At 36.6% G+C, this 13897-nt stretch overlaps 1 protein-coding gene across 1 annotated transcript in view; it reads left to right on the forward strand.

Moving 5' to 3' along the window:
- Positions 1–4691, forward strand: part of prcp (prolylcarboxypeptidase (angiotensinase C)) — a 38484-nt gene extending 33793 nt beyond the window's left edge. The window contains exon 10 of the mRNA XM_061972167.2: positions 4392–4691. Coding sequence (XP_061828151.1) covers positions 4392–4438 — 47 coding nt within the window. The 3' untranslated portion in view covers positions 4439–4691. The remainder of the gene's footprint in view (positions 1–4391) is intronic.
- Positions 4692–13897: the final 9206 nt, after the last annotated feature.

The raw sequence follows: 13897 nt of genomic DNA on the forward strand, positions 1-13897 counted from the left end.
TCACGTTTCCTTTCTCCTTCTTCCTCACTTGTTTCCTTTCTCCTTCTTCACTTGTTTCCTTTCTCCTTCTTCCTCACTTGTTTCCTTTCACCTTCATCACTTGTTTCCTTTCTCTTTCCTCATTTGTTTTCTTTCTCCTTCTTCCTCACTTGTTTCCTTTCTCCTTCTTCCTCACTCGTTTCCTTTCACCTTCCTCACTCGTTTCCTCTCACCTTCCTCACTTGTTTTCTTTCTCCTTCTTCCTCACGTTTCCTTTCTCCTTCTTCCTCACTTGTTTCCTTTCTCCTTCTTCACTTGTTTCCTTTCTCCTTCTTCCTCACTTGTTTCCTTTCACCTTCATCACTTGTTTCCTTTCTTTTTCCTCATTTGTTTTCTTTCTCCTTCTTCCTCACTTGTTTCCTTTCTCCTTCTTCCTCACTCGTTTCCTTTCACCTTCCTCACTCGTTTCCTTTCACCTTCCTCACTTGTTTCCTTTCTCTTTCCTCACGTGTTTCCTTTCTCCTTCTTCCTCACTTGTTTCCTTTCTTCTTCCTCACTTGTTTCCTTTCTCGTTCCTCATTTGTTTCCTTTCTCCTTCTTCCTCACTTGTTTCCTTTCACCTTCCTCACTTGTTTCCTTTCTCTTTCCTCATTTGTTTTCTTTCTCCTTCTTCCTCACGTTTCCTTTCTCCTTCTTCCTCACTCATTTCCTTTCACCTTCCTCACTCGTTTCCTTTCACCTTCCTCACTTGTTTCCTTTCTCTTTCCTCACTTGTTTCCTTTCTCCTTCTTCCTCACGTTTCCTTTCTTCTTCCTCACTTGTTTCCTTTCTCCTTCTTCCTCAAACCTCCATCATAGTATTTGCAACATGGTTGCTGCCTGGAACCACTTCCAGCATACTTAAGTATTTAGTCACACATACTTATTTAGTATTTGATCTCCAAGTATTTGGTCCACTAGTATTCTCTCTACAAGTATTTATCTACAAGTTTTTTTTTTAAATCTCCAAATATTTTATCTACAAGAATTTTTTTTTTATTTTTTTTTTTTTTTACAACTATCTACAGGTGTTTTATCTACAGGTGTTTTATCTGCAGGTGTTTTATGTACAGTTTTTTTGTTTCTCAGTATTTTATCTCCATGTAATTTTATCTACAAACATTTTATTTACAACTATTTAATCTGCAAGTGTTATTTCAAAAGTATTTTATCCTATTTGATCAAAATCAGTGTGTAAAAAAAACAATGTATAAAATTCAGTGTAAAAAACAAGTGTACAATTTCAGTTTATAAAAAAAAATCAGTGTGTCAAAAACAGTGTATAAAATTAGTGTGTAAAATTTCAGTGTAAAAATATTCAGAGTAAATAAAACTGTGTAAAAAATCGGTGTCAAAAAAAAGTGTTAACATTCAGTGCAGAAAAAATCAGTGTATAAAAATTCAGTCTGTAAAAATCAGTGTGTAAAAAATCAGTGTAAAATTATCTGTAAACATTCAGTGTAAACAAATCAAAAATTCAGTGTAAAAATAAATCAGTGTATAAAAAAATCAATCCATACAATTTCAGTGTATAAGAAATGGTGTGTAAAAATGTAATATATACAAATGTGTATAAAGATTCAGTGTAAATAATCTGTGCATAAGATTCAGAGCATAAAAAAATCAGTGTAAAAAATTCAGAGAATAAAAGAATCAGTTTGTAAAATTCAGTGTAAAAAAATCAGTGTGTAAAAAAACATCCATCCATCCATTTTCTACCGCTTGTCCCAAACAATGTCTGAAAGAATCAGTGTGTAAAATCAGTGTGTAAAATTACAGTGTAAAAATTCAGTGTATAAAAATTAATTGTGTAAAAATGCAGTGTCAAAAATCAGTGTGTAAAAAAATCAATGTAAAAATGTACACAAAAAATATCAACAATTCAGTGTATAAAAACATCAGTAAATGTGGTGTATAAAAAAATCAGTGTATAAAAATTCAGTGTAAAACAAATCTAATTCAGTATATAAAAAAATCAGTATGTAAAAATTAAGCGTGTAAAAATTCAGCGTAAAAAAAAATCAGTGCATAAAAAATCAGTGTAAAAAAAAAATTCAGTTTTTAATAACAGTGTATACAAGTTCAGTGTGTAAAATTATGTGTATAAAGAAATCAGTGTGTATAAATGTAGTGTATAAAAAAAATCAGTGTAAAATTACACTGTAAAAAAAGTCAGTGTAAAAACATCAGTGTGTAACAAATCAATGTGTCAAATTTCAGTGTATAAAAAAATCAGTATGTAAAGATTTAGTGTAAAAAATCCATGTAAAATCTCAGCGTAAAAAACAAATCAGTGCGTAAAAATTTGTTGTATAAAAAAAACAGTGTAAAACAAATTCGGAAGTTCAGTGTGTACAATTATGTGTATAAAGACATCAGTGTGTAGAAATGTAGTGTATTAAAAAAAGTAGTGTAAAATTACACTGTAAAAAAAATTCAGCGTGAAAAAGTCAGTATGTAAAAATTCAGTGTGTAAAAAATCAGTGTAAAAAATCAGTATGTAAAAATTCAGTGTAAAAATCCATGTAATATTTCAGAGTGTAAAAAATCTGTATGTAAAAATTCAGTATGTGTAAAAAGTCACTGTAAAAAATTAATGTAAAAATTTAATGTGTAAAAAAATCAGTATGTAAAATTTTGGCGTAAAAAATCAGTGTAAAAAGAATAACAAATTCAGTGGGTAAAAACAGTGTATAAAAGTTCAGTGTGTAAAATTCTGTGTATAAAGAAATCAGTGTGTATAAATGTAGTGTATAAAAAATCAGTGTAAAATTACACTGTAAAAAAAGTCAGTGTAAAAACATCAGTGTGTAACAAATCAATGTGTCAAATTTCAGTGTATAACAAAAATCAGTATGTAAAAAATTTAGTGTAAAAAATCCATGTAAAATCTCAGCGTAAAAAACAAATCAGTGCGTAAAAATTTGTTGTATAAAAAAAATCAGTGTAAAACAAATTCAGAAGTTCAGTGTGTACAATTATGTGTATAAAGACATCAGTGTGTAGAAATGTAGTGTATTAAAAAAAAGCAGTGTCAAAATACACTGTAAAATAAATTCAGTGTGAAAAAGTCAGTATGTAAAAATTCAGTGTGTAAAAAAATCAGTGTAAAATAAATCAGTGTGTAAAAATTCAGTGTAAAAATCCGTGTTATATTTCAGAGTGTAAAAAATCAGTATGTAAACATTCAGTGTGTAAAAATTCAGTGTGTAAAAAATCACTGTAAAAAATTAATGTAAAAATGTAGTGTGTAAAAAAATCAGTATGTAAAATTTCGGTGTGTAAAAAAATAAACAATTCAGTGGGTAAAAACAGTGTATAAAAGTTCAGTGTGTAAAATTCTGTGTATAAAGAAATCAGTGTAAAATTACACTGTAAAAAAAGTCAGTGTAAAAACATCAGTGTGTAACAAATCAATGTGTCAAATTTCAGTGTATAACAAAAACCAGTATGTAAAAATTTAGTGTAAAAAAATCCATGTAAAATCTCAGCGTAAAAAACAAATCAGTGCGTAAAAAATTGTTGTATAAAAAAATCAGTGTAAAAAAAATTCAGAAGTTCAGTGTGTACAATTATGTGTATAAAGACATCAGTGTGTAGAAAATGTAGTGTATTTTAAAAAAAAGCAGTGTAAAATTACACTGTAAAAAAAAATTCAGTGTGAAAAAGTCAGTATGTAAAAATTCAGTGTAAAAAAATCAGTGTATAACAAATCAGTGTGTAAAAATTCAGTGTAAAAATCCATGTAATATTTCAGAGTGTAAAAAATCAGTATGTAAACACTCAGTGTGTAAAAATTCAGTATGTGTAAAAAATCAGTGTAAAAAATCCATGTAAAAATTTAGTGTGTAAAAAAATCAGTATGTAAAATTTTGGTGTGTAAAAAATCAGTATAAAAAAATAAACAATTCAGTGGGTAAAAACAGTGTATACAAGTTCAGTGTGTAAATTTCTGTGTATAAAGAAATCAGTGTAAAATTACACTGTAAAAACAAAAAATCAGTGTAAAACAAATCAGTGTGTAAACATTTTGTGTATAACTAATCAGTGTGTAAAAAAATCCATGTACTCAGTGTGTAAAAAACGAGTATAAAAAATCAGTGAAAAAAAATAATCCAAAATTGAGTGGGTAAAAAAGAGTGTATAAAAGTTCAGTGTATAAAGACATCGGTGTGTATAAATGTAGTGTATAAACAATCCCTGGAAAATTATGCTCTAAAAAAATTCAGTGTAAAAAAAAACAGTGTATAACAAATGAGTATGTAAAAATGTTGTGTACAAAAAGATGTTTCATACAACATGACTTAGATAGAAGAGACTTTTTAAAAGATGAATATTGAGATGATTATTTGAGAAGATTGTCATTATTTGCAGGTGCAGATGTGGACTTGAAAACAGGATCTGATCCCCACATGAGATGAGGGAGCATCAATCACGGACAAGAGTGGACGTGGGCCAGCCAGGTCCACTGGTGGAACCAGGAGAGCATCTCCCAGGTGAAATATGAAGTGAGCACAGCTCACATTCTGTCCATCACACCTAACCTTTTCACAACACATCATGATGGCCTTCTCCTGAGAAGGTCAGCCCACCGCCACGCTGGAGGTGATTGGAAAGAGCAGGTGAACATCTTCAGTCCCAAATAGCAGCCCAGGATTACATCACCACCTTAGGACCAGCACCACCAAGGTCAACTTATTTCCTCAATTGAGGAGATTTCACTTTGACATTTCCACGTCTCGTCCTCAAGATTCTTGGTTCAAAGAGTAGACAAATTCTTAGAATCTTAGACCTTCTTAGAATGCCTGAGAGGAGGTTCAAGTCCAGATAAAAACAACAACAATTCCTAAAGAACGCTAGCTCTTAGAAGGTGAGATCAGAGGACTTTTGCTTCCACACGGAGATGCACACACTTCTCTGAGTCAAGAGAACTACCTCCTCACTGAGAGAGAGAACTACCTCCTCACCGAGAGAGAACTACCTCCTCACTGAGAGAGAACTACCTCCTCACTGAGAGAGAACTACCTCCTCACTGAGAGAGAACTACCTCCTCACTGAGAGAGAACTACCTCCTCACTGAGAGAGAACTACCTCCTCACCGAGAGAGAACTACCTCCTCACTGAGAGAGAGAACTACCTCCTCACCGAGAGAGAACTACCTCCTCACTGAGAGAGAACTACCTCCTCACAGAGAGAGAACTACCTCCTCACAGAGAGAGAACTACCTCCTCACTGAGAGAGAACTACCTCCTCACTAAGAGAGAACTACTTCCTCACTGAGAGAGAGAACTACCTCCTCACTGAGAGAGAACTACCTCCTCACCGAGAGAGAACTACCTCCTCACTGAGAGAGAACTACCTCCTCACTGAGAGAGAGAACTACCTCCTCACTGAGAGAGAACTACCTCCTCACTGAGAGAGAGAACTACCTCCTCACTGAGAGAGAGAACTACCTCCTCACCGAGAGAGAGAACTACCTCCTCACTGAGAGAGAGAACTACCTCCTCACAGAGAGAACTTTCTTTGCTCACAGTGACGTCATCGCTAACGGCTTAGCAGCTAACGGCAGGCGGGGTGTGATTGGTGACACACCTGTTCAGTGTTGTCTTCCCACCTGGCTGGATCCACATGAAGGTACTGCGTCCTTCTTGGTTTATTGTGGGAGAGAAATGGTCACGCCACTGCACCGTCTTCCAGTCTGCCGCCATCTTTGTTTGTAGGCAACCAACATTTCATTGATTTGACCTCTTCTTGGTTCATATACAACACTAATTCAATATTTTAGTTCAAGTATCAGTAGAGTGGAAAAACAAGTTGACTTTATCTATCAATCAACCCATATTTGATTGTATTTACAAGCTGCAAAGTACGTAAAAATATCTTCTCAACATCACAAAATGCCACAAATTCAGTCGGCAGTTTTAAATATTCTGCTCCGAATATCTTTGTCTATTTCCGGAGATTGACGTCAGTGAAGTAACACTTCTGCACTCTGACCATATTATTAGGGCAGTCATACTGGAAATATGCAAACATTATACAAAATGTGCAATCCTTATGTAAGACAAGAACACATATGCTTTTATTTTGAAATGGTAAATAAATATCCAACAATTGAGTGAACAGACGGAGGCTCCTCTCATTATACTCTCTAAAAACATCCAGCAACAATACTTTATTTACATGTCCTGACCTGAAAATGAACCAAATATGAGTGATATTGTTATTATAAGTGCTAACACAGACAGACTATTGATAGCAGTGAGCTAATGCTAGCTTACGCTGCTATTGACGACACACTATAAGATGGCGGCCTCTTCTGCTTGGTCTGAAACTTGCTAAAAGTCAATTCCTGCATCTGTCACCTGCTAGTAGACAAATGTGGCCACAGGCTGCTCCACTATCACATCAAAAAAGACACTTCCTGCAGGAACTTCTTTTTGAACCCTTCATGAGGATTGTGATTGACTCTTCATCTAAACGGAATGATGTGAGCATCCCAACCGTCGGCATCCCAGCGAGAGTGGAAATATTACACAAAGTGTTTTATTGTGGTTAGTTTGTATGTTTAGCACCTAGCAATGCTGCTAATGCTATAGCGTCACAATAAAGCTACATCCGTTTAGCACTCGGCTTCTGAAACCTATTGCTCATCTTCTTTGTGTTCAGGCTCAGTAAAGCAAATAGAACTGGATGTTTCCATCCCTTTGGTAAGTAGGAACAATCTTGAGGGTAGCAGTCGGTGTGGGGTGGTGTAAGGGAGGGTAAGTCTGTCATTGGGGTCTTTGGGTGGGCACCCTGCTTCATCAACGTTTCATTGATTGAAGCCCACGACGTCTCCAGAGGACTCAACAGTGTACCTAGTGTCCCAGGTACACCCCCCTCCATGCCATACCCTCCATATCCTGTCGGACTCTGCATGGCAGGGTCGTCCTTTTCCCTGAGTCAGGCCTAAGCCTGAACGCATACCATTGTCTCTTATTTTACTGCCCAGTTGGGGTCCTTGCGCTTTATCCAGAGCACTTGCCATGGACTTGATAGCCTGTTGGAGGGAGCGTCCCTTCACCCCCATTTTTCTCAACAGACTGATGGTAGATGTGGCAACAAATCCCCTGCATCCCACCTCTACTGGGAACATGCTGGTCTTCCAGCCGTTCTGGGATGCTTCAGCTGCCAGGTCAGAATATTTGTTTCGTAAGCCTCTTCAACAACTTCTTGCCATGGTACTGTCAGTGTCAGCTCCACCACATAAGCCAGCTCTGCTGTTGGAGACCACAGGACCATGTCTGGCCGGAGTGTTGTAGCCATTATTTCTGGGGGAAACACAAGCTTTTTATCAAGGTCCACTTCCAATTTCCAATCTCGAGCCGACTGCAGGATGCTTGCATTATTTTGGTGTTGTTTGACACTCTTGTTGTTGGCCAGCTGGTACAAAATGTGTGAAGTGGACCTTTCCTGCTGGTGTTTGTGGGAGATTGTTTTGTGGTGGTTCGCCTCAGTTCCAGCTTTAATGCAAGTTCTCTGAGTACTTGGTGATGTTGCCAAGTATAGTGTCCTCGGGTGAGACTTATAGTACACCCTGATAGGAGATGCCGGTACTTGACAGAGGGAACAGGCAAGATCTTCTCCGTAGCAGGTTTTCAGATTTAGGGGGGAAGGTAGCAGGTGGTACGTGGCTCTGATGATAAAACTCAGCCGTGCTCCCTCCATCTGCCAGATGTCATACCAGTTGAGCTTTTTCTTCTCCAGGCTTTCCCAGTTGGTCCATCTCCCCTGCTTGGCCATTGAGACGACTTTAGCATGTCGCTCTCCCTCCTCCTGTCTCCTGACTTCCTCTACTACTAGCCCTCTCTTCTGCTCTGATGTTGCTTTGTGCCATAGGGGAGCTCAAAAAGATAAGGTTCTGGATCCATGGTTTGTCCCAAAGTAATCGTTGTTGGCTCTCAAAAAGTCTGCTTGATTAGCATTGTTGTTGATGGGGAAGGGATTTGAGGTTCCTCCTCTACGTCACTGGCTTCCTCATTATCTATTAAAATGGCTGGGAAATCTCCATGATACTATTTGGATCATCTCTATTTACTCGCAAACTTTGGCTGCCTTTTGGTGTCATCAATCAGATTTACATGATAATAGTTTTAATATAGAGGCAACTTGTTCTGCTACTTTGAGTCGTGTAGGCAATGATAGAGAAGAACAAGTTAGATAAATATACTTCACTTCACTTCACTTCAATGAGATCTTTCTGATGAAATGGTTTATGTTTATTAGGTTACGTACACAAAATCGTTGTGTTTTTAAAGTCACCTTCAGCAAAAATAAAGACTATGTTGTTGTTGTCGTATGCAATATATATATATATATATATATATATATATATATATATATATGTATATCAGTGACGTGCAGTGAGGTTGATGGCTGGTGAGGCACTGACTTCATCACAGTCAGATTTACAAACATATGAACCCTAAAGAGTATCTTATTCACCATTTGATTGGCAGCAGTTAACGGGTTATGTTTAAAAACTCATACCAGCATTCTTCCCTGCTTGGCACTCAGCATCAAGGCTTGGAATTGGGGGTTAAATCACCAAAAATGATTCCCGGGCGCGGCGTCACCGCTGCCCACTGCTCCCCTCACCTCCCAGGGGGTGATCAAGGGGATGGGTCAAATGCAGAGGACACATTTCATTACACCTAGTGTGTGTGTGACAATCATTGCTACTTTAACTTAACTTTAACTTTACACATACAAACTGTAGCACACAAAAAAGCACATTTAATAAAAAAACGTTATTATGGTCTTACCTTTACTTAGAAATGAAGTCTATGCGCCGCAACTAAAGCCCTCACTTAAACTTTCCACGTGCAAGATTGAATCTATTTAAAAAAGTGTAACCTAGGGTTTATAAATGTGGCCTATACTGTATGAAACTACAAAATAACAAACACGGAGGCTCCAGTTTACACGAGGACCACTTTATTTACCTTCTTTCAAAAACTTCCGCTCCACTCCAACGTGTCAAAATTCCGCTCTTAGCGCCTTCAAAATAAAAGCTCAAGGCATATACTGTATAACAGCGCATAACAGGAACTTAACATCACAAAGAGGAATGCCCATGAAAATAGGTTACAAAAGTTATTTAATAAGAAGCCAAAAAGTGCAAAAACAATAATGTTCGTGTTGGAGGAGTTGTGAATTAGGTACACCTGCAGTCTGCAGTATTTTTTTTGCACTTTTTGGCTTCTTATGAAATAACTTTTTTAAATAGATTCAATCTTGCACATGGAAAGTTTAAGTGTGGGCTTTAGTTGATATAACAATTCTACGGCGGGGGTGCAGGAGGCGAGCCTCAGCCACTTTTGCAGCCGTTTTATGATCGCTCAGCACAAGAAATACTTTACACACATACAGTTGTTGACAAAATACACTGTACATTATATACCTCAGCTAACTAAACTATGGAAATGTATAATATAATTCATATAGCAATACAGTCTCACTGCACAGCAGGCCAGCAGTTAGCCCAGTCATTGCGCAATCCATGTTGAGGCACTGAGTGACGTGCCTCAACTGGCTGCTGTTCACCGCACCGTCTCTTCTCAGTATTTGAACGGCAAATGTGAAAATTCAGCGATTTTGAATAAAAATAATCTAAAACTGGTGAAGTTAAATGGAAAATAACTTTATAGTATAATCACTGGATATATTTAACAATTTAATATATATTTTTTTCTTTTTAAATTTTTTTTCTTTCCATGATGGCAGGTGAGGCCCCGCCACTGATATATATATATATATATATATATATATATATATATATATATATATATATATATATATATATATATATATATATATATATATATTATATATATATACAAATCCCAAAAGCAGTGAAGTAATCAGGTTGTGTAAATGTTAAATAAAAAGAGAATACAACAAATCCTTTTCAACTTATATTCAACTGAATAGACTGCAAAGACAAGATATTTCATGTTCACACTGACAAACTTTGGTATTTCTTGCAAATAATCATGAAGTTAGAATTTGTTGTCAGCAACACGTTGCAAAGAAGTTGTCAAAGTTGCATTTTTATCAGTGTGTTACATGGCCATCGAGTCCAGCTTTTGATTTGAATGTATAAGCATTAAGCTAGCATAGAGCGTGGTGCTTTGAGGTTGTCATTGTATTAGTTGAAATGTCAGCAGGATAATCGTATGCTTATGCAAGTAATAATTCTATTTTCACACGCTCCTTGAAAGGCGATAGTGTCGGCGTGACATTTAAGGTCCGGCAGATAACAAAAACACGTCGCTCATCTTGCGCTAATATTGGGACGAGCACACATGAATCCTTAATGAGGGTCAATTTGGGAAGTTGTGATGACACACGCATGCGAGCGCGACTCTTTCTGGAAGGTACTTCCCTGCAGGTAATGATCCTAAAGTACTTGCCTGCAGGTAATGATCCTAAAGTACTTGCCTGCAGGTAATGATCCTAATGCTAACAATGCCAGGCAATTTTCCCTCTAATTTGTCAAGTGTGAGCAAACACAAAAATTACAATGACAATAACAAAAAAATCATGTTTTTCATGATCTGTGTGCTAGTATTGTATGTCTGGATGGAGGTCCTGCTTTGGAAATAATGTGTACCCCTTTCAGAGTTGACATTTAGTTCCAATGAAAACATTCACATGTTGCACAATGAGATGTAAGCATGTGTCGGAGGCAGATATTTACATATATCCGAATTTAAGTGTTACTTCTTTTCATTTCATTTCCATATTACAAAACAGCTAGTGTTTTTCTTCCAAAATGTGGTCTTTTGGTTGTCTGCAAAACTGAAGTGAGGAATGTTAGAGAGAGAGATAATAAGCATTTGTTTTGGCTAGAGAGACATGACTGCCAGGGACTTAAGAGGGGAGAGGGTTTTCGGGGGGGGGGGGGGCAGACCACCTTAGCGAAGCGATTGAATGTTCTATGCTGGACTGGTCTCAATGTATATATGCAAAGCTTTGCAAATATATTACAAAATAACTATTCTGTCTCTGGTGGTTTTTCTACTCAGCTTTAAGTGTCGTAAAGAGCTTGGGAGCGACTTGTGACTTGAATTCCCTGGGAGGAACAACTGGTCCAACGTGTAAGTTTGTTTGTAAAATATATATTTTTTATTACTATTTATTTAATATAATAACAACATTTCATGATTAATTTTTGTGTGAATGCTCCACATATATGGTTTTCTACACCAAAATTTGTCTCATTCATTCACACATATTTCTTCTTCTTTTTCCTCTCCAGATTTTGGCGCCCTCTACCTTCCCCATTCTTCATCCCATTCAAAGCGTTCCAACTTCAAACTGTTCAGCCTATTTGGGAATCGCAGGCGTCCCCTTGACAAATTAAAAAAGTTCCCAAATTTCCCAGAAATGCAGTTTTTGCAGGACATTTTTCCCATTCAAAATGAATTGGCCATTTTTAAAGATATTCAAACGATTCCACCTTCAACATATCCCACTCATCACCTTCAACAGTTTTTCAGCAGTCCCAGTTTTTAGGGACATTTTCTCCATTCAAAATGAATGAATCCTCATTCAAACATCTATCATTCCCACATTTTCCAACCGATTCAAAGCATCCATTAACACATTCAACTCATCCTGGACATTCAAACTAACATTTCTACACGTTCAACACATTATAAGGAATTCCTATTTTTTTGGTAACCCTATTTCCAACCGAATAGTTGGAAAAGTGCGATGACTCCTTTCACATTTTTTAACCCATTTCAAGCATTCCACTGTCAAAACATTCCTCTTAGTTAGGAACTTAAAAAATTCCCAGTTTTCCATAATACAATTTCTCAATTTTCGACCGATTTAAACAATTCCAACACCAACCAATTCAGCTGATTTAGGACATTTTCCAAAAAAATCCCATTTTTCCCAAAATTCCAGGAAGTTCCCATTGAAATGCAGAGGTGGGTAGAGTAGCCAGAAATTGTACTCAAGTAAGAGTACTGTTACTTTAGAGATTTATTACTCAAGTAAAAGTAAGGAGTAGTCACCCAAATATTTACTTGAGTAAAAGTAAAAAGTATGTTGTGAAAAAACTACTCAAGTACTGAGTAACTGATGAGTAACATATACACACACACACATATATATATATATATATATATATATATATATATATATATATATATATATATATATATATATATATATATATATATATATATATGTATACATACATTGATATATACAGTATATAATTTATATTTATTTATTTTGCCGTTTTTGTTTACATGTTAAAGGTGTTTTAATGAATATACATGCATGTTTAACACATATAGATTCCTTTCTTTCATGAAAACAAGAATATAAGTTGGTGTATTACCTGATTCTGATGACTTGCATTGATTGTAATCAGACAGTAGTGATGATAACGTCCACGTTTTCAAATGGAGGAGGAAAAAAGTTCCTCCTTTCTGTCTAATACCACATGAAAGTGGTTGGTTTTTGGCTTCTTATTTGTCCAGCTTCCATATTCGTTTTTATACACTTTACAAGAAATACATTGGCTGCAAACTCCGTAGCTTGCTAGCTTGCTAGCTTGTTTGCACTGGCTTTCGGAGACTCTTATTTTGAAAGCGCAGGCGCGATGGAGTGGCACTTTTATTGTGAAGACAGGAACTGTGCAGTCAGTCTTTAGGCTTTTGACGGGATGTACGGTTAAAATAAAAAATAGTCTTTTTTCCTTCACACTTTTGATTGATTGATTGGAACTTTTATTAGTAGATTGCACAGTACAGTACATATTCCGTACGATTGACCACTAAATGGTAACACCCCAATAAGTTTTTCAACTTGTTTAAGTCAGGTCATGTGACCCCTGGCTCTGTTTGATTGGTCCAATGTCACCAGTGACTGCATCTGATTGGTGGAACGAAGGGAAACGTCACCAGTAAGGCAGGCACTATGAAGGTCTGTCCGACAGACCAAAACAAACAAAGCGTGCATTAACAGATGGATAAAAATTAGTAGTGAGTAGCGAGCTGAATGTAGATAAAAGTAGCGGAGTAAAAGTAGCGTTTCTTCTCTATAAATATACTCAAGTAAAAGTAAAAGTATGTTGCATTAAAACTACTCTTAGAAGTACAATATATCCCAAAAGTTACTCAAGTAGATGTAACGGAGTAAATGTAGAGCGTTACTACCCACCTCTGTTGAAATGTATGGGACATTTCCCCAAGTATCACATTTAGCTCATTTTTCAAGCTATTCCAACATCAACACATTCCACTCATCCAACTACAACTTTCCCAAGTTCCAATCCTGATTCCCTTTTTTCCTGGAAATTCTGACTCTTCAACATTGAAACTATTCTTCCATTCATACTACATTCTGTCAACATTTCACTTCAACTTCAGCATTGGAGCGTTCACACACAATTCCTTCAGGAATGACTTCATGGAGTTCTAATTGAAGGTTGTTAATCAACGAGAGTAGAATAAGCACGTCCAACATCACACATTATGAGTGAGTGCACTGGCTAATTGCCATGAGTGCATTTGTTGGTGCACGTGAGAAAGAGCGAGCGGGTGCTGTTGATATGACAGATGACAAAGTTGCTTTTGGTTTGGTTTGTAGGGCAGAAAATGCTCCATAGACACTTTTTGACCAATGTTTTTGCTCATGTGTTCTGCCATGATTGCTAGCAATGTAGCTAATGCACGTCTGCCAGCAAGAGGAGGAGGTTTAGATCATTCCATAAACTTCTATTCTGGCAGGTGAGCACACATCACACTGTGGCTGCTCTCAGACCCCCAAGTAGAAGCGACAGTAGAACTTAATGCCGTCTTCCCGCCATGCTG

Source organism: Nerophis lumbriciformis, linkage group LG17 (assembly GCF_033978685.3).
Source record: "Nerophis lumbriciformis linkage group LG17, RoL_Nlum_v2.1, whole genome shotgun sequence".
Classification (NCBI taxonomy): Eukaryota; Metazoa; Chordata; class Actinopteri; order Syngnathiformes; family Syngnathidae; genus Nerophis; species Nerophis lumbriciformis.